Genomic DNA, 24,098 nt, shown 5'->3' on the forward strand with positions numbered 1-24,098 from the left:
GTTCCCAGCATGGAAATAGTGAGGAATGAGGCCGAGAAGCAGAAGCCATGAGGCCAGACAGGAATGGACTATGAGCCAGAATCAACCTGTGGACTGGTGGTTCTCCACCCAATTTTAAAATGTTGTTATTACATTGGGTGGCAGTAGTTAAGGACAGTCTGTAATAAAACACCTGAACATCCTTCTTAGAGCTTGCAACAATTCCTCTTCCTGGTAGTTTTGTCAGAAAAAAAATACCCAACTTGAAACATTAGCCAGTTTCTATGCTGACAGCTAAAATATCTGCTTTTGAGCATACAGTTAGAGCACCTTGTGCACTGCATGAAACTGAGAGTGTTCAAGTAAATGTCCAAGTTACAAGATCAAAGCTTAGATGCTGCCAGAAAGCCGTCCAATTTATCCATACTGTGAACTCATGCAAAACTACTTAACATACTTTCTTGACACAGTCAACTTTACAAGAAGCTACAATTTGGTATTGGCATTAATTTATTAACTAGCTGAGAACTATTTTCTAAGTGCATGCTCCATTAACAATTCAACTTGGGGCTGATTTCAGTTTTATTCTTTTCTCCATCTTAAGCCCCAGACATGAATTTAGCTGGGTATATTTTTGCTTATCATAGTCACAAACATGCACTGGACTAGATGGCTAAATTTTTGCTGGTTTCTGAACTGGGATTTAGGACCACATGTTTAGGAATGATCAGGTGACCCACGGTAAAAGTGCTGGTGGAAATTCTAGTATGAGGGGAACAGGGACACAAGATCCTGTGGCCCACTTTGGCTCATTAAACTGTGGCGAGCACTTGCAGAATATAATGTCTGAATGCTGTTGGATAAACTGAAATAGCTACTGTCCAAATACTTACCTTGAGACAGGTTCAAATACAAAAGATCAACACTGAGTTTCATGCATGCCATTTGCTTATCAGCTGATATGCTGGCTTTAAGGTCATTAACAGCCCAATCATATTTATGTCTATTAAGAAGTAAACCTTTTTTGAGTTACCTTTAGTCTCATTTATAGTGGGTTATGTGATACAAACTATGAACCAAGAAATACCTCATTCAAATCTTAGCTTAGGTCAAGGCTAAACTACAGGTGATACTAAAGATGCAATTCAGAAGCACATTGGGGTTTTTTAAAAAGTCGGTGCAGAGCCCTCTGATTTTTATCAATACCACAGTGCATAGGGATGGGACGTTTTATCCATCAATCCTGTTGTGACATTGCAATGCTCCCATTAGCCGGGGGGGAGGGGGAGCTTTTACTGACCCTAATCGGAGTTCTTCTCACCCCCGAGGCTAAGAGTCATAGTGCTGTGTGTGGAGGGTGATTTTCTTCAGGATCCCAGCTAGGGAGGGTTAAACCTCCCCTCCCCACATGCTAGGCTTTATGAGAATCACCTTCCCTGGAGTTGCTATTAAATTTTTTTAACCTTGATAACCTTCCAAGTGATAGATTTGATCCTCAGTCATGAACTCTCTGGGTGGTCTAAGGTAGGCTGTTAACAATTAGGTCCACCCACCTTTGACTGCAATATGGCAATAATATTGGTCTACTTTTATAAGACTGTTGTATGGACCCTCAAGTTAATGTATATGAATCTCTTTGATTCCTCAGAAAAAGTGCTATATATTATGATGAAGAAGAATACTTCCATTGATAGCAACCAAGGGAGCATGCATTTCATTTTTATTACTACTAAAATGTCTCTTTACAGATGCAGCAACTTGAAAAGCAAGTGATTGATGCAGATCGACAAGCAGAAAAAGCTTTTCAGCAGGTATGTTCATAATGCAGAATTATGTACAGTAGCAACAATGTTCTGAATTTAACCTAATGTAACCGAATGTAAATTTATTTTACAGGCAACCCCGCCCCCCGTTCGGTCCCCTTCCGGTGCTGAAAACAACTCATGCATTGGTGATGACACATCAATTAGATGAGTGCAAAATGGTCACCACCTGTATTTATATTTTAAAATCATATTTTAACCCATTATTCAGTCAAGTTTTAATGGGCAATCAAAATCCTTGGCTGGCAGCAGCGGGGCTTAATAGATCCGTATAAGTACCTCTACAGGCCCACCACTCGTGCCTGCCAGGGTGGAAAAATGGGGGCAGGGGAAAAAGCATTTTTGCTATGCCAGCTCCCAGGTTGACACAACAGGGCCAGTTGAGAATCCAATGAATCCTGTGCCAGCCTTATTTCAGGAGTTCCTGCAGGCTAACACTGACTGGTAGCAGCTCTCCAGGGTTTCAGTTTCCCAGTGCCGTCGGCCTTGGGCATACATTTGTATTTTACCATAGGAATACATCAGAAAGCTCTGATTGGAAATAGAGCCCTTTGTGTCTACAAATTGCAAAACAACAGATTTGTGATCATCATATGTGATGGTGTGCACAATTTCCTACATGAACATGATATTTATATAGAAAATGCATCTAGTGTGAAGAAATCCTAGGTAGGAGTGGAGACAGTTCCATAAACTTGTGAGATTACAAATTTGCTATGGACAGAAGCTTTGGTTCTTCAGATTTAATTAGAAACTGCTAGGATCGTTCCAGATTTATTTCCCTGACGAGGCTGAATTTAAATAGGAAGATAATATCAACTGTGAGCAGCATGAATCCCTCTTGGTATGCCTGCCTTGTAATGCCTTCATGGCCTAGCCTGAGTGCCTCTGCAAATATGCTAGCAATTTATAGATAACTGAGCCTTGACTTTTAGCTTTAGCAGAGTTGTTAGGCATATTCAGCTTTTCCAACACTTGACCACATGCTCTATTATAAGCTATGTTTATACAAAAGGAGAAAAGGGTGTTTTGGGGCTTAAATTTATTTATTGTTCTTGTTTAAAATAGACATGCTCTGTGCCTGTAAATGTCTTTGTTGACAAATTATTACAAGGTTGGCCCTAAAACTTTTTAACTCAATAAATTGGTAGTTTGCATTTAGCTTCTCTTCTGCATTCTGTCTTTTATAAACATTCATCCCCACACATAGTATAAAGTAGTCAGGGAAAAGTTCAAAATAGGCTTGAGCAGAACTGGTTAGAGGGGCGTGCAAATGTTTTTGCCCAGCGAAACTCTCACCCCTTCCTTTTCTGCAATTTCCCCCATCTCTTTGCAAGAAAGTGAAAAAATGCGGGACTGCTTTCATTTGTTTCATGGAATTTACTTTTAAGTAATTCCCCCCGCCCCACTTATTATTTGAGAAGATCTCACAAATAATGCTTTGATTGAATTATCCATGCAACGGTTGCCAGGGCACTGTTAAATATTTTGCCAAAAACATAATATAATAGTTTATGCAATTAATATTAGACATGTTACAGAAGCAGGACCTTCATAAACTATCCATGTGTATCTGTGCTGGGAATCTTGTCTGTTGTATCGGTTTGGTCACTCCATCTCAGATGTTGCAAAGATACAAAATATTTTTAAAAAGTCAAAATGATCCATGGATTAAAGCACATTCTGTGCAATATTTGGAACTGTTTCAATTTTTAGTTTTAGGACAGTTAAGGGGACACTTGATAGAAGTTTGTGGAATTATTTAAATATTTTGGAGAAAGTAGACAGAAATAATTTTCTTCCTCTCTCACAGTACCAGAACTTGTGGTCATCCAGTGAATCCATTCGCAGTAGATTCATGACAGACAAAAGAAATTCGTTTTTCACACAATGCATCATTAACTTATGGAATTTGCTGCCACAGCATGTAGTGATGGCTACTGGATTAGATGACTTTAAAGGGGGAATTAGACAGATTCACTGAGAATAGATCTCTCAATGGCTATTAACTAAACTTTTGAAGATGTTTAGCTTTTGAAGATGTTTTGAATATTGCTGTAATCTGTTCTATTACTCTCTTCTGTTACTTTTTTATGTAGTTTTATATTGCCTTTTGAATGTATGTGTCAGGGAACTGCCATCGGAAGGAAGGGAAGTGAAAGGGCTCACACAGGTTGGGAGAGACTCAGCAGCTGAAGAGGGAACCAGTAGGGGGAGAGGAGCTGGGCTGAGGGAAAGGGAGCTGGAGGGATGGCTCAGAGACACTTCCAGCGAAAACAGTGGGGAGGTTTCAGGACCTCCTGTAGGGACACCCACTCCTCGCCGGAAACTGTCACGCAGAGAGTCCAGAAGACGTGTTTCCGTTAAGGAGCTTTTATGTTGGAAGCGATTCCGAAAGCAACCACTGTCGGAATCTGCCAGCGACTGACGGAGCCATGTTTAAGGGGCTCCGTTACAGACAGAGGTTTGCAAACTTGACCAAACTCTGAGGGACTAGGATTTTACACACAAGCAGCTCATCGTCCCATCACAGCATTCCGACAGTCTTCGTGAGCAGCTTGTGCAGGAGAAGGCATCATGAGCAACCCAGCCGGAACCGGAGAAGCAGGAGCTGGAGCGGGTCCAAGCCTGGAAGAAAGGTACCGGGTGTTGGAGGTCCAGCTAGCGCTGCAGACGGCGAGGCTTGAGGAGAGGAGGGCTCAGGATGCAGACAAAAAGGGGAAAGACACCCAGCTCGTCAGAAAGGTACCAGGATTGGTGCAGAAGTTTGGGGGGGAGCCCAAAGACTATCATGGCTTTCGGACAGAGATGCAATATGCCCTCAATCTGCAGTTTGATGAATTCCCTGACGAGGAATCAAGAGTGGCTTTCGTGATTGGGCATCTTGAAAAGGGGGCGAGAGACTGGGTTAGACCCCTGATGGCAGCGAATAGTGACGTCCTAAAGGACACGATGAAGTTCTTTCGCGCCATGGATCTGATGTTTTCCAGCGATATTGAACAGGGAGTGGTCCGCAGACAGTTAATGGCTTGCAAACAGGGGAGCCGATCTGTCCGTGAGTACTGGACTGAATTCACCATGTTGATCCATAAATTGGGGTGGGATCTATCGGCGGAACCCATTCAAATGCTTTTTGAAGAAGGGCTTTCTTCGGCTGTGAAAGACGAACTTTCCCGGGCGCCCAGGGCGGAGTCTATGGACCAGCTGACCAAATCAGCGCTGACCATAGGAGCGCGCCAGGAGGCGAGAGCATTGGAGAGGCGGGAAGGGAAGGGGGAACGTTGGAAGGAGTTCCGCATTCCAGACATTCCAGAGCCAACTTTCCCGCCGGCAGAGCCGATGGAAATCGGAACAGCGCGCGCGCGCGCAGTTTCAAAGCCCAGTGAGGGGGGAAAGAAGGAGGGAAAAGGCGCCCGGAAATGCTATCTCTGCCAACAGCCAGGTCACTTTGCCAGAGTCTGCCCCCAGAGGAAGGAATGGCAAGGGATGGTAGGAGCTGTGGAGGGAAGAGAGGAAGAAATACCGAAGCAAGTAAAAGCCAACGCCTGGCTGCCACCGTCGGGGCACAGCAGTCAGGCCAAAGAGCAGTGAAAGTGCCCACGCCAGAACCTCCTAAACCCGCCCTAGTGATAGAAGTGGCGCTAGAGCTGCCAAACGGACACCCTCTAAAGATAAAGGCGCTGTTGGACTCAGGCAGCTCCTGCAATTTCATGAGCAAAGAGTTTGCAGCTGAACACCAGATACAGACGATCCCTTTAAGCAACCCCCTGCAGGTGACCACGATCGATGGCAGGGAGCTGTTGGGAGGAGAAGTCAGCTTGCAGACCGTCCCAATGATAATGAAGGTGGCAAGGCACACCGAACTGATAGCGTTTAATGTGGCCACCTTGGGAGGAGCTCCCATTATATTGGGGATGAGCTGGCTAGCGTTACATGATCCGCTGGTGGGCTGGCATCAGAGAGTGGTTTCTTTTGGTTCAGCACATTGCTTAGAACACTGCAAAGAGGGAAAGGGTTTGGCAGGGGCCCAAGCCACCCTAGCAGGGACTGAAGTAACGGAGAACGTGAAGGTACCACGACAATACGCAGATCTCCGCGACGTCTTCAGCGAAAGGGAAGCTGACCAATTACCCCCGCATAGACCCTTTGACTGTCAAATCAATTTACTCCCTGGGGCACAGCTCCCTGTAGGCAAGCTGTACGCCATGTCAGACAGAGAGATGCAGGAGCTAAGAGAGTTCATTGACAAGAACCTGAAGAGAGGGTTCATCAGAGAGTCCAGGGCGGTGGGGGGCAGCCCAGTGTTTTTTGTGGATAAAAAAAACACGAACAAGCCGAGGCTTGTGTGTGACTTCAGGGCCTTAAATGCAGTGTCAGAACCAGTGGCTTTCCCTATGCCCAGGATTGACGACATTTTGACAAGGGTCAGGAAGGGAAAGATTTTTACTAAACTGGACCTAAGGGGGGCGTACAACCTGATACGAATAAGGAAGGGGGATGAATGGAAAACCACCATGTTCACCCCTTTGGGGGCATTTGAATATTTAGTTATGCCCTTCGGCCTACAAGGAGGCTCCGCGTGCTTTCAATCGTTTATGAACCACGTCCTGGGGCCTTTGCTTTACAAGAATTGTGTGGCCTTCTTAGACGACGTGTTGGTGTATTCTGAGAATGAGGAGCAGCATGTGAGAGACGTCAGAGAAGTGTTGAGCAGGCTGCAAGCCAACCAGCTGTGGGTGAAACTGGAGAAGTGTCAGTTTCATACCAAGGAGGTGGAATTCCTGGGGTATCGCCTGTCAGACAAGGGATTGGCCATGGATCCCGGCAAGGTCCAGGCGGTGCTGGAATGGAAAACACCCAAAACAAGGAAGGATGTGCAGAGGTTCCTAGGATTTGGGAACTTCTATCGTAAGTTCATCCGAAACTTTGCCCACCTGACGGCGCCCATTACGGACTGTCTCAGCAGTAAGAAGAAGTTCGTTTGGACTGAGGAGGCGGAGCGAGCATTTGAGGAACTAAAAAGGGCCTTCGCCTCGGAACAACAACTCCTGCATGTGGATTTACAAAAACCGATGAGAGTGGAAACTGACGCATCAGACAGAGCGATTGGGGCGGTGCTTCTGCAGCCAGGGAAGGAGGAGTCAGAGTGGAGACCGTGTGCCTTTTTTTCGCGAAAGCTGAACAAATCCGAGAGGAACTACACGGTGTATGACCGAGAACTACTAGCCATTCATGAGGCGTTCCGGAGATGGAGGCACCTGCTAATTGGCGCACAACATAAGGTGCAAGTGTGCACTGACCACAAGAACCTAGAGTATTGGAGGACGGCACGAGTGCTCAACCAACGGCAAGTGAGATGGGCCCAGGAGTTCTCCAAATTTAACTTTGAGATTTGTTACGTGCCAGGCCCAGAGAACATTAGGGCGGACGCTCTCTCACGCAAACCTGAATATTTGGAGGAGGAGGGAGCACCCGAAGAGAGACATGTCATTCCAGAGGACCGCTGGGTGTGTGGGGCGGCATTGGTGGGACAAAGAGAACTGGTAGAGGAAACAGAGAATGATGAATACGCCCAGAATAAGCTCAGAGGTCTTAGGGGTGAGGGAGAGGAACCAGGGGGTTTCGAGGAAAGAAATGGAGCTTTGTATTACAAAGGGGCACTGTATATCCCTGAAGGAGACTTAAGGGGGAGGGTACTCAAGCAGTTGCACGACAGCCCCACGGCGGGGCATTTTGGACAACACAAAACCATGTGGTTGGTCACCAGGGAATTTTGGTGGCCTAAGGTGAGGGAAGATGTACGGGAGTATGTAAGAGGGTGTGAGCAATGCCAGCGAGCCAAAGGGGAGAGGCGGGCACCGGCGGGGCTATTAGAACCCTTACCAACCCCAGAACGACCTTGGGAGGCAGTGTCGATAGATTTTATGACTGATCTGCCGAAGTCCAAGGGGAAAACAGCCATCATGGTGGTGGTAGACCTACTAACAAAGATGTGCCACTTTGTAGCCTGCTCGCATGCAGTCACGGCGGAAGAGACAGCGAAGTTATTTGTAGAACACATTTTTAGGTTGCACGGGGTGCCATTGAGGGTGGTCTCAGACCGAGGAAAACAATTTACTTCCAGGTTCTGGAGGAAGCTCATGAGCTTACTGCAGGTGGAGGTCAACTTTTCGACTGCCCGGCACCCTGAAACCAACGGGCAGGCGGAAAGAGCAAACGGGGTCCTCCAGCAATACCTGAGGTGTTATGTCAATGACAGAGAGAATGACTGGGTAGAAAAGTTGGCGCTGGCGGAATTTGCCTACAACAATGCCGAGAATGTGTCCACAGGGATGAGCCCCTTCTTGGCTAATTATGGGTGTCATCCCAGGGCTTTCCCAGGGGGAGAAGGGGAGAGATGGGGTGTCCCGGCAGCCGAGCATTTTGTAGAAGAAATGGAAGCAATCCATCGTCAGCTCCAACTCAACTTAGAAAGGGCGAAGGAAGAATACAAGAGGCAGGCAGACAAGAACCGAAGGGAAGGTGAAACCATAAGGGTGGGAGATAGGGTGTGGCTGTCAACCCAAGGGTTGCCGTTCAAAGGAGGTTGTAAGAAATTAAGACCCAGGAGATTGGGTCCCTTTGAGGTCATTCAACAGGTCAACCCAGTGGCTTTCAGGCTCCGGTTACCCAACCACATGAAACTGCACCCAGTATTTCACAGGTCGTTACTGTCACCGTATGAGGGGGGACGAGAAGGGATGGCCACTCGGGGACCGGTCATAGAAGAAAGGGAATGCAGCAGCCATGTGGCAGAAATCCTCGACGCCAGATGGAAGGGGGATCAGGTGGAGTATTTGGTAGCGTGGGAAGGAGAACCGGAGTCAGAAAACACTTGGGTAATGGCAGAAGATATCAATGACGAGGTATTGATAGAAACGTTCCATCAAAGGTTCCCAAGGAAACCTCAGCCTGTGGAGAGGTTCCGGAGGGAATACTTTGGGACCACCGATGAGGAGGAGGAGTTGGAAGGATTCTCGGAATCGGAAGGGGAAGGGGAGATGGACTCTGAGGAGGAGGAGTACTTCGAGACCAGGAACCGCAACAGGTGGAGAGAAGTGTTCGGGACATCGGAAGATGAAGGAAGTTCATTCCGGGGTTTTGCCTCCTCACCGCCCGTAGAGGAGGGGGCGAGAGGGGATGAAGGGGGCCCTGGAGGGGAGGTGGATGTCAGGGAACTGCCATCGGAAGGAAGGGAAGTGAAAGGGCTCACACAGGTTGGGAGAGACTCAGCAGCTGAAGAGGGAACCAGTAGGGGGAGAGGAGCTGGGCTGAGGGAAAGGGAGCTGGAGGGATGGCTCAGAGACACTTCCAGCGAAAACAGTGGGGAGGTTTCAGGACCTCCTGTAGGGACACCCACTCCTCGCCGGAAACTGTCACGCAGAGAGTCCAGAAGACGTGTTTCCGTTAAGGAGCTTTTATGTTGGAAGCGATTCCGAAAGCAACCACTGTCGGAATCTGCCAGCGACTGACGGAGCCATGTTTAAGGGGCTCCGTTACAGACAGAGGTTTGCAAACTTGACCAAACTCTGAGGGACTAGGATTTTACACACAAGCAGCTCATCGTCCCATCACAGTATGGTAACTTTTTATTTTGTTAGCTGCATTGATGGGTTTGATGTTAGCTGCATTGATGAAAAGTAGCATAGCAATAAACAAACAAACTAGGGTAACTAAGTGGAATGCCCCTGTTCAGAGGCAGAATGCATGCAATACTAGCAGAAGACTTCAACCTTTATGCCCTGCCTGCAGCGTTCTGTGAACAGCACTGTCATGTTTGTAAAAAGCAGGGGATGGTCATTGTGAGAACAGAGTGCTAGAACAAATTGGGCTTATCCAGCAGACTCATAATGTTTTTATAATCCAGCTGTTCTGATTATTCATGGGAGTTCCTCCACTTTTTGCACTGGTTCTTACAGGACCCTGATTCAAAATTCTGGAGTTAATGTTTGAGGAAATGGGCCAGGAAGAACTAGTGGTTCCCTTACTAGGCTGCGTATATTAAACGGAACAAAATTAAATAGAATAGCACAAGGTGGCTGTGCAATTTTATTGTAAGGAATCTCTATGAAAACCACTGTGGAAATGCCATTTACAGTAAATAGTAGACAAGCAAAGTAGATCTAATCCCATTTCACATAGTAAACAAATTTTGGAAATGAAGGTTAACTCATGTAGTAACAGAGAGTGTTGAGATTGTCAGCACGTGTGATGGTTCACTGTTCCCCAACCAGGGAATCCTAGCAAGAGGCCATCACTGTTTGTGTATACATGCTGGTGTTTTGCAGAGGGAATGTGCATGCAGCTAAAGCAGCTCTGTTGGATTTTGTAGTTGGTTAAGCACAGTGCAATGGCAGATGCTTGTCTCAGCTCACAAATGGCTTGAGCAAGCAGGCAACAATATTGGTGGACTAGACAATTTGACTCAGAAAACAGTTTAACAAATTTCTGTCTTAAAAGTAATCTGCTTTCTATTTTTTCAGGAATAGTTAAAACATTTTCTCTATGAGTTCAAAATAAATTGCATGCCTTAAATAATCCCTGCTAAACTTTTTAATAGTAATTATAAAACACTGGTGTTCATTCATTGTTGTACATACTGGTGATCCAGACTATTCTTGGGAGGCACTCTACTCACAGAACTGCCCTGCTGATGGAAGTAGTGGGAGGAGATTTCTGCTTATTCCTCCTGCAATCCGTGGTGTCTACCCAAAAAGTTGTCCCAGAAGGAAAGAGTATCCTCCAGAACTGTGTGGGAGATAGACCTGGGGGCTGCAAAGGAAAGGGGGAATTACCAAAATTACCCTCCTTCCTCCAGCAGCTCGAGGTGGCATACATGGTTCTCTTCTTATTTTTGTTTCTGTGGTGTAAACAGTTTTCATATATAGTGCTATGTTCTAACTTTTAGGTGCAAATTATGGAGGAGAAACTAAAAGCTGCTAATGTCCAAACCAGTGAGTCAGAGACAAGACTATATAAGAGATGTCAAGATCTGGAGACACTGGTGCAAGAGAAAGATGACATCATACATAATTTGGAAGAACAGCTTGCAGAACAGGTTGGAAATGATATGGCTGTCCCTCAGTTACCTACATTTATAATTTGTTGTATAACAGATAAGAACCAAAGTAGGGAAAAGAATCCATACCTTCTAGATTTTCTTCCACTGAAAGCCTTGTTGGAAAAAGTAATCAGATTCTGTAAAGATATCTATTCATATCTCAAATTTTGATCAGAAATGTAAATGTGGATGACTATATTACATGGCATGCATCTGAGAAGGAGATTTTGAATGGGACCTTTTCTAGTTGTTTGGGCCCTTAAAATTGTGTTGGGGACAAACTTTCTGCTTTCTTCAAACACTGTATTATTTTGATTCCTGGAGCAACTGTTCCTTTTTTGAGGGGCGGGGTGGAATTCTTAGAACTTCATAAAGCAGCTTCGCAGAAGATCAGACTTGAGGCTGCCAACATATATTTATGTGTTGCCATAATAGCACTGAGATCCAATCTAGTCCCAGCACAGCAGCATCTGCCATAGTGTTGATGTACTGATCTCTTGTTCCTGCCCTATAAAACTTGTACAAGGGCAACTGATGCTTTCCCATTAGCTGGAGGAGAGACTGGGGTCACTTTTGTGGTTGAGGATTGGGATTTTTAGTGGAGGTATTTGTTGTTTCTACAAGAGTGGCTTTTTGTAAGGGGATGAGAGTTGTTGGTTGTTTTCGTAAGCGTCAGATACTGCTCTAATTGCATAATGCCAATTGTTGGGTGGACAAAAATGTTTCTTGGGGTCCAGAATGCAAGTTGCAAAAGAGCTGGGTCTGTCATTTTTTCAGAAGCAAATAAGAATACAAGAGGCAAAAATTATAGAAGAAAAAGCTGCCAAGATAAAAGAATGGGTGACTGTCAAGCTCCATGAGGTGAGTGCTGTGAGAAAAATGTATCAAAGATGAGCAGCAAACACTTGAAAATGCTTGAAAATGTAGCAGGCATTATATGGTTAAAGTTTTTTCATTATTACGTTCACTGATATTACATTATTATGTTCACTGAACCTCTGCCAACAAAATGGCAACTCAGAACTATGCACAGATGAAAATCTTAGTGGACTAATTCATGTTCCTTTAGCACACAACTGCCATTTCCCAACTTATCTACTCACTAGTAAAAATGAAAAAGTGAGTTATTAGCAGCTTTCCAAATAAGTCCACGGGTTTTACTGATATGCAAAAGTATTTACTGGTCCTTCTGGTCATTCACACATATGTTAATCATCTGTGGGACATAGGCAGCTTGAAAAGAGGATGTGCTATCCCAGATGCAGTAACTGCTTTTCTCCAAAGCATCAGAGAATGGGAATTTAAAGATAATTAGGATTCCCCCTTTCTGTGCATTAGAAATAAGAAAATACTTTTGATTTAAGGTGGTTGATGATGAAGAGAATGGGTTGGTTTTAGTGCCTTTTTCTGTCTTAAGATTTATGGCAGCCATAACATGTAGAATTTTTCAAAATGAAGAAATAGGAACCTAGAAACTGAAATCACAGAATCATAGAATTGTAGAGTTGGAAGGGATCACAAGGGCCATCTAGTCCAACCTTCAATATAAGATTCCTTTGCCCAAAGTGGGGTTCCAACCTACGACCCTGAGATTAAGAGTCTCATGTTCTACCAACTGAGCTATTCCTTCACTAAATAAGCATTGAGATCAACAACTGCGATTCTAATAAACATTTAAATTATATTGTTTTCAGATGTGGCAAAGATACACAAGTATGGTTTGAATATTACCTACCTGAAGCAGTATTTTGAACTATTCATACATATAAGATAGGGGGAAATGGCTTTTCTCTGGATGCAATGTTTTTCAGTGTTTCTACTCATGAAAAGGAGCTTCTGTCTATATGCTTTCAGCTAGAAGTGGAAAATCAGAACCTTCGCATGTTAAATCAAAACCAAACTGAAGAGATGAGGATATTGCAGACTAAATTGCAAGGTAGATGTGGAAGATTATCTGAAAACAGCTTTAAGTGTTATGTACTGCGTTTCATTATTAGAACATTAGCCAGCATGCCTTTACATTAAGTATGTAAGTATTTATAACAGGTTGTATTCTGTGCTAATGTTTGTGCCCCGGGCACAGAATTTTTATGGGTGGAAGTTGGATGAGGAATGCTTCCCCAACTCTGAGCCTTGGCTACTGTTGCAGGTCCCTTTCTTGAAGTATTCTTTCCCGCTCACAAAATCAGTCCTTCCGCATGTGCAGAGAGAGGGGAAGAAACGTGTCCATGCGCAACTCACACACTGGATCCTTGGAATTCTTGCTCACTTTTTTTCTCCCATTTGAGCCCAGGTCTGCTGCACTGGTACGAGCTACAAGTGGGTCGCCTCGACTCACAGCTAGGCAGTGCCAGGCTGGCTGCAAGCACCCTGTCCATGGCAGGGGAGACGGGTGGATGGCCAGACACATGATGGTGGTGGTGGCGCCCCAGCCTGAGGAGGTGCGCATGCATGTCCCACCACTTCTCTGTGGCTCCATTTGGCAACAGCAGCAGTGCTGCATGGAGGTGCCTTGATGGCTGGGCGACGGCAAGCACCTCCATCCTGCCCACAGCCAGCTTCCTCTGCCCGTTGCCCTGAGCTTCACTAGAGACGCTCCCACTCACTTCAGCACACTAGGGGGCGCAATACCTGCTCTGCCCTGGGTGTTGGCAACCCATGCAACACTACTGGTGAGAATCAGCTGGTACATATATTTCCCATGCCCACAATAGGAAAATATGAAGTTGGGACCTCTAGCTTCCTTTGCATTATTTATCCATTTAGATTTCATTTTTAGGTAGATGCCACAGTGGAATTAGATCACTTGTTTGTGCCATTTTCTAAAACCTAGACTTAAGATTCATTCAGATGTTGTTTCTTTGCTTATATTCTAACCCTCTGCATAGGAAGTATCTAGAAAATTGTTATATGTACATTTTGTAATGTTGGAATTTTCAGATATGAATGAGTTGCTTGGATGATCATGAGACACAGCCACAATTTTTTATGTGGCTTGGGAAACCCAGCCAGATGGGCTGGGTATAAATAAATGATGATGATGATGATGATGATGATGATGATGTGGTGGCAATGATTCCTAAATCAGCCTTGAGACACTTCTATGAAAGGAAGTTTCAAATGGCTTAAATATATATATATAATAGCTGTATCAGTCCTTCCACTTGCATATACTCTTCTACTGATAACTGTGAAGACTCAGTAGAAAGGACAAATATGTTGCTGATGCTTAAAAGCAAGCTTGTAAATCAGAATTATGTAGTCTTTGTCTCTTCTGATCTGTAGCAATGCTTACAGTCATCAGATTGAGGGTTTTGCTGATTTAAAACCAAATGAAAAGATGTTGTAACATACATTTGCAAAACCAGTATAGGAATAAAAAGCTGCCTTATAGCAAGTTAGAAAGCGATAACAATGAGGATCCCTAGAAGTCAAAGCATAAACAATTACAAGACCTAGAATAATCTATATATCTTTATATATACATCAATGAAGATACAGAAACACAAAACCAAATAATATAAATCGGAAGATAGGACATCAGCAGACAAAAATCTGTTTCAACTGTTTAGTCTTTTTTTAATTCAGTCTGTTTTCTCAGTTGTTCATGAAGAGTGTGATAACATTCAACTCATGAAGAGATATCCTGGTTCTTCTTGTGCTTTTCTGGCCAATAAAGGTTTTTTTTCTGTGCAGTTGTTTTTGTCATGATGAATTGCTTTTTTGCCTTGATGAAAAACAGTTTTTTCCCTACAAGTGCATGTACAGTCTTTGAGTGAAATATTTTATGGTTCATCTTGGCTAAAGAATTCATCAGTGCAAACACAGCTGCTTAGAAAAATGAACCCGTATGGGCCAGAAAAGTACAAGAAGAACCAGGGTATCTTTTCAGGAGTTGAATGTTATCACTCTCTCCAAGGACAATTGAAAAAACAGACTGATATTTATATTTTTTAAGGAAGACTGAGTTTACCGATGTGCCATCTTCAGATTTATATTATTTCTTTTTGTGTTTCTGTAGCTACACTGATGCAGTTTATTTTATTGAGAGAGAGAGAGAGAGAGAGAAAAAGAAATACAACCCCATTTTTATATACAGTCATACTTCGGGTTACAGACGCTTCGGGTTGCACGATTTCAGGTTGTGCACCGCGCCGAACACGGAAGTACCGGAACAGGTTACTTCCGGGTTTCGGTGCTTGCGCATGCGCAGAAATGCTAAATCGTGCTTTGCGCATGCGCAGAAGCACTGAATCACAACCCGTGCAGACGCGGCACTGTGGGTTGCAAACGTGCTTCCCACACAGATCACATTCGCAACCCGAGCGTCCACTATACTGGGTCTTGTAATTTTTATACCAGATTTGTCCCGTTAATCTAGTCTTTCTACTCTCATTGGTAGCAGAACTCTGATCACATACTACCTGTTTCTTTCAATTAGAGATACCAGGGATTGAATCTGGACCTTTTGCATTCAAAGCTCTACCACTGAGCTTTGGTTCCTCCTCAGAAGGGGTCAGTGTTATTTACTGCTAAATTGGAGAATGCCTTTTGACTGAAGGGGGGCTAATACAAGCCCAGTGTTGTTGTCTTGGTACAGGAGCCAAAAACTAATTTCATTGTATGTGTGGAGAATCAGATTCCTGTTCTCGGTTAGCAAGAACAAAAAATATTCCTCATAAATGATAGCTGTTCACCACTTCCCACTTCTTCCATAAATTTTGCTCATACAATGGTACCTCGAGTTACAAACGCTTCAGGTTACAAACTCTGCTAACCTGGAAGAGTTACCTTGAGTTGAGAACTTTGCCCCATGATGAGAATGGAAATTGTGTGCCGGCGGCGCAGCAGCAGCAAGAGGCCCCCATTAGCAAAAGCACGCCTCTAGTTAAGAACAGTTTCAGGTTAAGAACAGACCTCCGAAACTAATTAAGTTTGTAACTAGAGGTACCACTGTATGATGGATTTCTTTCTTTCCACACTTTAGTCAATAGAAATATAAAAGAAAGAATTTCAGGTAAATATGGATGCTAATATAAAAATTCTTGGGTCTTACAGCTTTCAAGATAAATAAGAAATCTTTTAGTATATAACAGCAGAATATATTGAATCTTGATGTTTGAATTATTGCTGCACAGAACTTCAGGGGAAGAAATCTGTTCCTTCAGCACAAAAGCCTGGAGAAGGCCAACGACTGAGCAGTTTGACTTTTGGATGCTTCTTGAACCGAGCAAGAAGTCCTCAGCAAGTTCCAAAGCCTGACGATACAAGCAGCTCCTCATCAAAGCAAGCTGAACTAAGTGAAGGCAATAGCAGTCTAGGTATTTGGGGCATAATTTTCGAAGTGACCAGTAATTCAATCCTAAACAGATTTACTTGGAAATAATTTACATTGATAACAGTGGGATTTTATTTCTAACTTTATTTCTAGGAGGGATAGAGACTTCTTTTTTAAAAGAAGCTCAGATTCTGGGGCCTCTGCTTGGGGCATGGGTTGGCTGTGTTGGCAATCCTGGTTATCAACCTGCATCATAACAAGCAAGTCTGTTGACCAACTTTGGCCAGAAATACCACCCTTTTAAAAACTACATGCATGTTACAGAACTCATGAGTGAAAACACAATCTAGGTGTTTCCCATGAATTGAAACAGGGATTGGGAAACTCAGGCCTGGAGCCAAATGCAGCCCTCCATGCCTCTCTATGTGGCCCTTAAAACTCTTCCCAGGCCACACATACAACTGGCCCTGCTTTGTGACTCGAGAGTGTTTTGCCTGGCTGGAATGCCCACCGGTCTTGAGAGCATTAAACTTTTGAAAATATAATTAAAGTTGAGGAAGAAACTGACACAGAAATTTATTCTTAATATACTTCATAATTTTAAGCTTAGTCATCGTGTTCTGTTCTTTGTAATATGTCATATAATCTTTTACAAGGGCTGCGTATTTTAATTTTCCATCTTGACCAACAGTGTTCGTTTTATCAAAAATTTCAGTGTGAACATTAGAACAGTTTCAGTCTTATCTACAAAGTAGTTAACCTGGGGTCCTTGCGTTTGAATAGGAATAGCCTTCTTGTTTTTCAAATGTGTTAACATACTGATCACAAAACTATATAATACCAGCAACTGAAAGCTTAGGATAGGATGAACTCATCTGGCACTTACATTGCAGGAGTGCTACTCTGGATTTGTCAAGTGCAATGATGTTGCTGCAAATGTTTTAGGTTTGAAATGTCACTTAGCTTATGGAGAAGTACTCTGACCTGTTTGTAGCTTAGGTTGTAGGTTAAGAATAGTTTCTATTACACTTTCCTTCTGATTCTGTATACTTGGAAGTGAAAGCTGTTCAAGGACTGGATAGTAGGGCTGCAGTGCAGAAGAGTCACAGCAGACAACAGGAGAAACTAGTAGAATGGTCAGAGGAGGTATATTTCTCCGCCTTTTTGTTGTTATCATCCCCTCCAGATTGTATAAAGAAACTCTGTATGACAAAAAAAAGTACTTGGGCTAGTTGCAAAACCCCAGACAGAGCTTTCTTTGGGCTCACTTTTGAATTACTCACTGTGTTCTACATTTTCAACCTTCAGGTGAGAGCCATTTTTGAACGCTCCTCCACGTACAAAATTAAACCCTAACTCCTCTGGAAATAAGATTCTAGCCTTGCCCTTCTCCATTTTTTCTATACTAGTTTTCTGTTTGAAGGAAGTTGTCATTTTGACAAAGCTAGTGGAGCATTAAAACCAGCATCTCAGTCTATAGCAGCCTTTCTCAACCTGTGGGTCCCCAGATGTTGTTGAACTTCAATTCCCATCACCCCTAGCTAGCAAGGCCAGAACTCAGGGATGATGGGAGTTGTAGTCCAACAACATTTGGGGACCCACAGGTTGAGAACCACTGGTCCACGGGGATTTGGTCCACTTATTTGTAGATCTGACCATATCTTAGAATGAAGCTGCCAATGTTTCACATAATATTGTATACTATTTGTATACAGTATTTTTCCATGTATAAGACTAGGGTTTTTTTTTAACCAAAAAATTAGGTTTGAAATTGGGGCTAGTCTTATACATGGGTAGTGCTGAGGGGTGTTTTCTTAATTTGGAGTCCCCCAAAATAGGGGACGTCTTATACACAGAACTATACGGTAAGCTGTATATCACAATTATCTTGATTGAAAACAAAGGTGCATTTCAGCTGATGGGCACATTGGTTATAAATTACAACCTGCTGCCTTCATTAAAAGTAGTTTTTCCAAACATGTCGTTGTTACTGTTTTTCCAGAGAAAGAAGTCCAGGAAACATCTCTTCTTGGCCAAATGTATGGGAGTAATAGAGTTCTGAAACCTCTACAACATAGCTCTTGTATGCCAGAACAAAGGCAAGCAGTAAAGTCAAAAGACCTAGATAGTAATGTATCAAAGAACTCCTGCATTACAGTAAGTGACTGGAGCTCTGATGAGGAAGAAGGAGGCAAAGGAAGATCAAAATCTAGGTGCGTATCCACTGTTTCAAGTCACACATCTGAAGAAGGCACAGGCTATAGCAGAATTGGAAGTGAAATGTATTTGACAGCATCAGATGACAGCAGTTCTTTTTTGGAAGAAGAGAGCTTCCAAGCTCAGGGAAACATATGCAAAAAACTATATTCTTGGCAACAAGGGTCTCCATGGAAAAACCAGAACCATCTAGTTGGAAAGAGCAACTTGGAATCCTTCAGCGAAAAGAAGGATCATGATAGCTTTTCAGATGAACTGAATAAGAGGTTTCAGTCCCACAGGCTAGATTATTCATCCTCTTCCAGTGAGGCAAATACTCCAAGTCCAATTCTAACGCCAGCTCTAGCTCCTAAGCATCCAGCACTGATCCTGGCAGCAGGCGCTGTGTCTGGCAGACAACTTGATTCTCCATCTAATCTGCCGCCTCCAAAACTGAGGACTCCTAGCATCTTTACTTTAAGTGCAGCATTGGCAAAAAAACATTTCAGCCAGCCTCCTCTATGTTCGGACAAAATGTTTGGCAGAAACAGAAATGCTATAAGCATGATACGTCCTTTTAAGCCTCAGGAAACAGACATAGATCAAGTGGATGGGGAAAGTACAGAAGTTCTGGAGAAGATGGAGATTAGTTGTAATGAGGAATTGTTTACCTATGACTCCTGTGAGACTCAGTGTGCAGAAACCTTGGACTCTAATGATGCAAGGAAAACTACAAGCAGCAAGCCACCTACTCCTCCTCTGCATCGATTCCCCTCTTGGGTAAATGAAATCATAATATTCCAGCATGTTAATTTAACCAGATATGGTTCACATTCCCACTTTTTTGGGGGGAAATTATCCTCTAAATGTTGCTATCAACATTAAACGTGGGCATATGTTGCTTCGTTGAAAGCACATGTCATCTCTCCAGTCAGAATTGACCACATATGAAATAGCTACAAGTGTTAGTTTTTCAATGCAATAAATAAATAAATCTTGGTTTATACTTCAGAATACATGAGAACAGATTAGAAGCTCGACTAGGATCAATACAAGTTCACGAAATTTGTCACCGACTTCAGTGGGGCTAACAATAAAGTATTTTAAAACCCTTTATAATTTCCCTTCTTTTTCGTAACATGTTATATAATTTAACCAGGACAAGAGAGAGGGCGGATGGAGTAGAACAGGAAGACATTAAGTTAAATATGACAGCACTATTAGATGAGTTGATTGAAGAGCCTTTACTAGATTTTCCACTTTAACTTTAATTTACTACTTATTATTATTTAATCAAGGGCTGGGGGTGGAAAGTTTGAATCCAGGCAGTTGTGCTGGGAGTGGGAAGTTAGTGTTTTCCATCTCATCTAGTATGGCCAAAGTGCGTGTGTAGGAAATGCAAAGAAATGTATTTACTGCCACTGATATTCACAGTTTATAATTTCCTGTGTTTACCTTTCAGTTACTTTTTAATACTTAGAATATTGCTGTTTGCTGTGACTTACATAGGGAAAGTGATAGGGAGAGTTGAGGGAAAGAGTAGTACAGTGGTACCTCAGGTTACATACGCTTCAGGTTACAGACTCCGCTAACCCAGAAATAGTGCTTCAGGTTAAGAACTTTGCTTCAGGATGAGAACAGAAATCGTGCTCCGGCGGTGCGGCAGCAGCAGAAGGCCCCATTAGCTAAAGTGTTGCTTCAGGTTAAGAACAGTTTCAGGTTAAGAACAGACCTCTGGAACAAATTAAGTACTTAACCCGAGGTACCACTGTACAGGTAGTTGTTACTAATGTATGCAGTTTGGTGGAAGGTGATCTTAAAAGTATGCATTTCTCTGGAAAAAAATCTCAACTGTTCTAAACACATTTAGCTTCTTTCCTAAGCACATTTACTTAAACAAACAAGCATCCTGTTGACTTCAGGAACTATAATAGGTGCTTAGGAAATTATAGGTTAATTGAATTTTGATAGCAATATATAGTGGAAAACACATAAATGACTACTAAAGAGAGCTTATGGGCAGTATCCAACTTATTCTGTGCAAGGATTTCTGCTTGCTCAGTGGACCTTTCTCCCCCATGTGCCATTCTGGGGGTTTCTCCAGCCCTCCAGACCAAGATGTGGGGACAGCATCGGACACATATGGAGAGAGGAGAGGTGGGAAAGCTCCCTTGGGTAAATGGAAATCTTTACATAGATTGAACAAATCAGTTAGATACCATCCTAATGCTCAACCATAATTATTAAACAACATTAAAATATTACCATATGAAGAAATTGGTATCAAGCGACAAATATTTCAGTAAAGAACAAATCATGTTGCTGATAATCAAAATAAGCTTTGTTGTACTAGCCCAGGGGTCTGCAACCTGTGGCTCTGGAGCCGCATGTGGCTCTTTTACACCTTTGCCGCGGCTCCGGGGCGGATACTAACGAGGGGAGGAGGCGCATTGTGCGCCCCGACACTCCCCACTGTGGCGGGCGCTGTACTGGCTGTGACGTCGCATGGGGGCGGTGCGTGCGTTAGTCACGCACCGTCCCGACGTCACCTTCCCGCCCGCTACATTGTAAGGGGCATGTACATTGGTCACTGCCTTGAAAGGGGGCATGTACGCTGGTCACTGTTTTGAAGGGGAGTGAAGAACACACACACACAAAAAGGTAACTTGTTAATTTAACGTTTATTTCTATGAGGAGGAATAATTCTGAGGGGTCAAACAAATAATAAAAAAAAGTGACAAAAAAGTTATTTTTATAATGACAAGTTTTGCGGCTCCCAGTATTTTTTCCTTTGGAAACGGGTCCAAGTGGCTCTTTTTGTCTTAAAGGTTGCAGACCCCTGTACTAGCCAAAGGCCATGACAAAACCATACAAACACTATCAGGAAAAGAAATATCTATATAACTATGTAACTGTATGTAAAAAGCCGAGCCACTGCCTGAACCATCAAAATCATGAAATGCTGCTAATAAAAAAAATGCAGCAATGTCTGAAAGAAATACATTTTATAAGGAATAGCTGCAAAAAATAGAGAACTAGAGCAGAAACATGCAAATAACAGATTATCAATTTTTGGCATCAGCTGTTAAAATGTTTCCTAACGTTGAAAAGAATCTTAATTCTGCTCCCATTTGAATTTAGTTGCAGTGGGCCATAGATGTAATGTGAACACAGCCTAAAGTTATGGAAAGGCTTAATAAAATGTATTCTAAAAACCTCTGTTTGTATATCAGGAAAGCAGAATTTATGCTGTAGCCAAGTCAGGCTTACGCTTTTCTGAGGCCTTCAACATGGACTCTTTCAATAAAAGTAAGTGTGACAAAGCTGTATGAGGTTTGAAATCTTTAACAGGTACATCTTTTTCAACTCAGTGAGACTTACCTCAGAGTAAACAGGATAAAAATCCTTTGCTTGCTTATTTGTGGAAATAAAAGTTCTCAAAAGAGTACAAATGTTTTGCGTCTTTATGTATATATATTAAGTTATATATCTGATCAAGCATGCTTCTTATATTCATGACCATTTACATTACTTTTTACTAGCTTTTAAAATTTAAAATTAAAATCTCCTTTTCTTCGTTCTATTTACAAATATTAACATATCAAAAATGTATAAATTTCATAGAATGCATTTTGTCCTCATGTTCTTTTACCTTCTTAGAACTTGTACATCTGTATCTGACAGTCTGTTTTTTTTAAAAAATATAATTTTTTATTAATTTTCCAACACAATTGTACACGTTTATCCAAATTTTAACAAATTATTCTTTTTGGACTTCCTTCAGCTTCTCTGGTAATCATCCGTAATTACTCTTCAATACGCATTCCCTTCATTGTATTGCCATTTGTCTTCCCTACCCTTTCTATTTCTTTTTAACAATACATCTTAAACTTTTACAGTGCTTCTTGAAACCCCACTAGCGTTGTTTGCACATCACATACATTTTTCAGATAATCTACAAACATTCCCCAATCTTCGATGAACTTTTGGTTTCGAATATATCTTATTTTCCCAGTCAATTTATCCAGTTCCGCATAGTCCGTCAATTTCATTCTCCATTCTTGTATCGTCGGTATTTCCTCTTGTTTCCATTTCTGGGCCAATAAAATTCTTGCTGCTGTAACTGCATACTGGAAAAGTTTACAGTCTTTTCTTCTTATTTCTTTTCCTGTAATCCGTAACAGGAAAACTTCTGGTTTCTTAACAAAGGTATATTTTAACATCTTTTTCAATTCATTATATATCGCTTCCCAGAAACTCTTCACTTTCTTACATTCCCACCACATATGATAAAACGTTCCCTCTTTTTCTTTACATTTCCAACACTTACTACACGTTTTGTACATTTTTGCAAGTTTTACCGGTGTAATGTACCATCTATAAAACATTTTCATAACATTTTCCTTCAACGCCATGCATGCAGTAAATTTTAAATTTTCTTTCCACAATTTTTCCCAATCTTCAAATTGAATATTGTATCCAAAATCTTTTGCCCATTGTATCATTACCGATTTAACCTCTTCATCTTTCATACACCATTCCAACAATATCTTATACATTTTTGACAAAATTTTATATTCATTATTTATTATATCTGTTTGGAACTTAGAATCTTTATCTGCATAACCACTTTCCTTTATATCTTTTTTAAACATTTCGTTTACCTGAAAATAATGCAACCAATCATACACATAATCTTTAAATTGTTCATATGGTTTTAATTTCCATTTTCCTCCTTCTTTAGTTACCAATTCACCATACGTAGCCCATTTTCCTCTCATATTAATTTTCTTTACACACATAACCTCCAGCGGGGATAACCAATGTGGAACTCCTGGTTCCAAAACACTTTTATACCTGTCCAATACTTCTATTAGCGAATTCCTGAAAAGGTGGTTCCCAAATCCTTTATGAACTTTCTTCTTATCACACCATAGGTAAGCGTGCCAACCAAATCTGTTATCAAAACCTTCAAGGTCTAGTAATTCCATATTTTCTAATTTAATCCATTCCTTTAACCAACATAGGCATGCTGCTTCGTAGTATAGTTTCATATATGGCAGGGCGAAGCCTCCTCTTTCTTTCGCATCTGTTAATAGTTTATATTTTATTCTTGGCTTCTTGCCCTGCCAGCTGTATCTGACAGTCTGATTATTCGGCTATTACTTTATTCAATGAAAAATTTCCCTAAGTAATCCAGCGTTTTTAGAATATATATATATATATATATATATATATATATAAATAAAAATTATTTTTTATTTCAGGTTCCACCTCTTCAGCTTCATATTCCTCATCAGGACTTTACACATCGCTAATATACAAGAATGTGACTACACCAGTCTATACCACCCTTAAAGGGGTAAGATTTTGATTTAAAAGTTGTATTTAGGGGATGAACTCTTGCGGTCTATTTCAAAAACATGACGTTTCATACATTTCAGAGCAAAAAAAAAAAGTGCTTGAAAAGTTATTGGTACTGCTTTGGAATTGTTGTAGTGGGATCCTACAGTTAGAATCCCAGGGTACGATGATTGACTAGTAATTTTCCAGTAATCTTTTAGAATATGATGAGTGTTAAATTGTTAAATGAACCAGATGTGCACCAGATGTGAAACCTGAACATATCAGTAACATTTAAAATACAGTAGAGCCAGAAATACCGACGGAAAGAAAGTGAATGCGAAGTACCAAATGTTGGATAACAATCTCCAATATTCCA

At 42.0% G+C, this 24,098-nt stretch overlaps 1 protein-coding gene across 2 annotated transcripts in view; it reads left to right on the top strand.

Annotated features, from left to right (window-relative positions):
* The window catches only part of PLEKHH2 (pleckstrin homology, MyTH4 and FERM domain containing H2), a 66,037-nt gene that overhangs the window by 16,695 nt on the left and 25,244 nt on the right, over nt 1–24,098 (top strand). The window contains exons 3-10 of one of the 2 annotated variants that reach the window (XM_080998116.1): nt 1,728–1,790; nt 10,750–10,899; nt 11,680–11,763; nt 12,757–12,838; nt 16,041–16,223; nt 18,183–19,156; nt 21,610–21,685; nt 23,644–23,738. In XM_080998116.1, coding sequence (XP_080854242.1) covers nt 1,728–1,790; nt 10,750–10,899; nt 11,680–11,763; nt 12,757–12,838; nt 16,041–16,223; nt 18,183–19,156; nt 21,610–21,685; nt 23,644–23,738 — 1,707 coding nt within the window. Of the gene's footprint in view, nt 1–1,727; nt 1,791–10,749; nt 10,900–11,679; nt 11,764–12,756; nt 12,839–16,040; nt 16,224–18,182; nt 19,157–21,609; nt 21,686–23,643; nt 23,739–24,098 lie in introns of those variants that run through there. The other variant, XM_080998117.1, reaches the window with a different exon arrangement.

The sequence above is a fragment of the Podarcis pityusensis genome (genome assembly GCF_964106645.2).
Source record: "Podarcis pityusensis genome assembly, chromosome: 3".
NCBI classification, from domain to species: Eukaryota; Metazoa; Chordata; class Lepidosauria; order Squamata; family Lacertidae; genus Podarcis; species Podarcis pityusensis.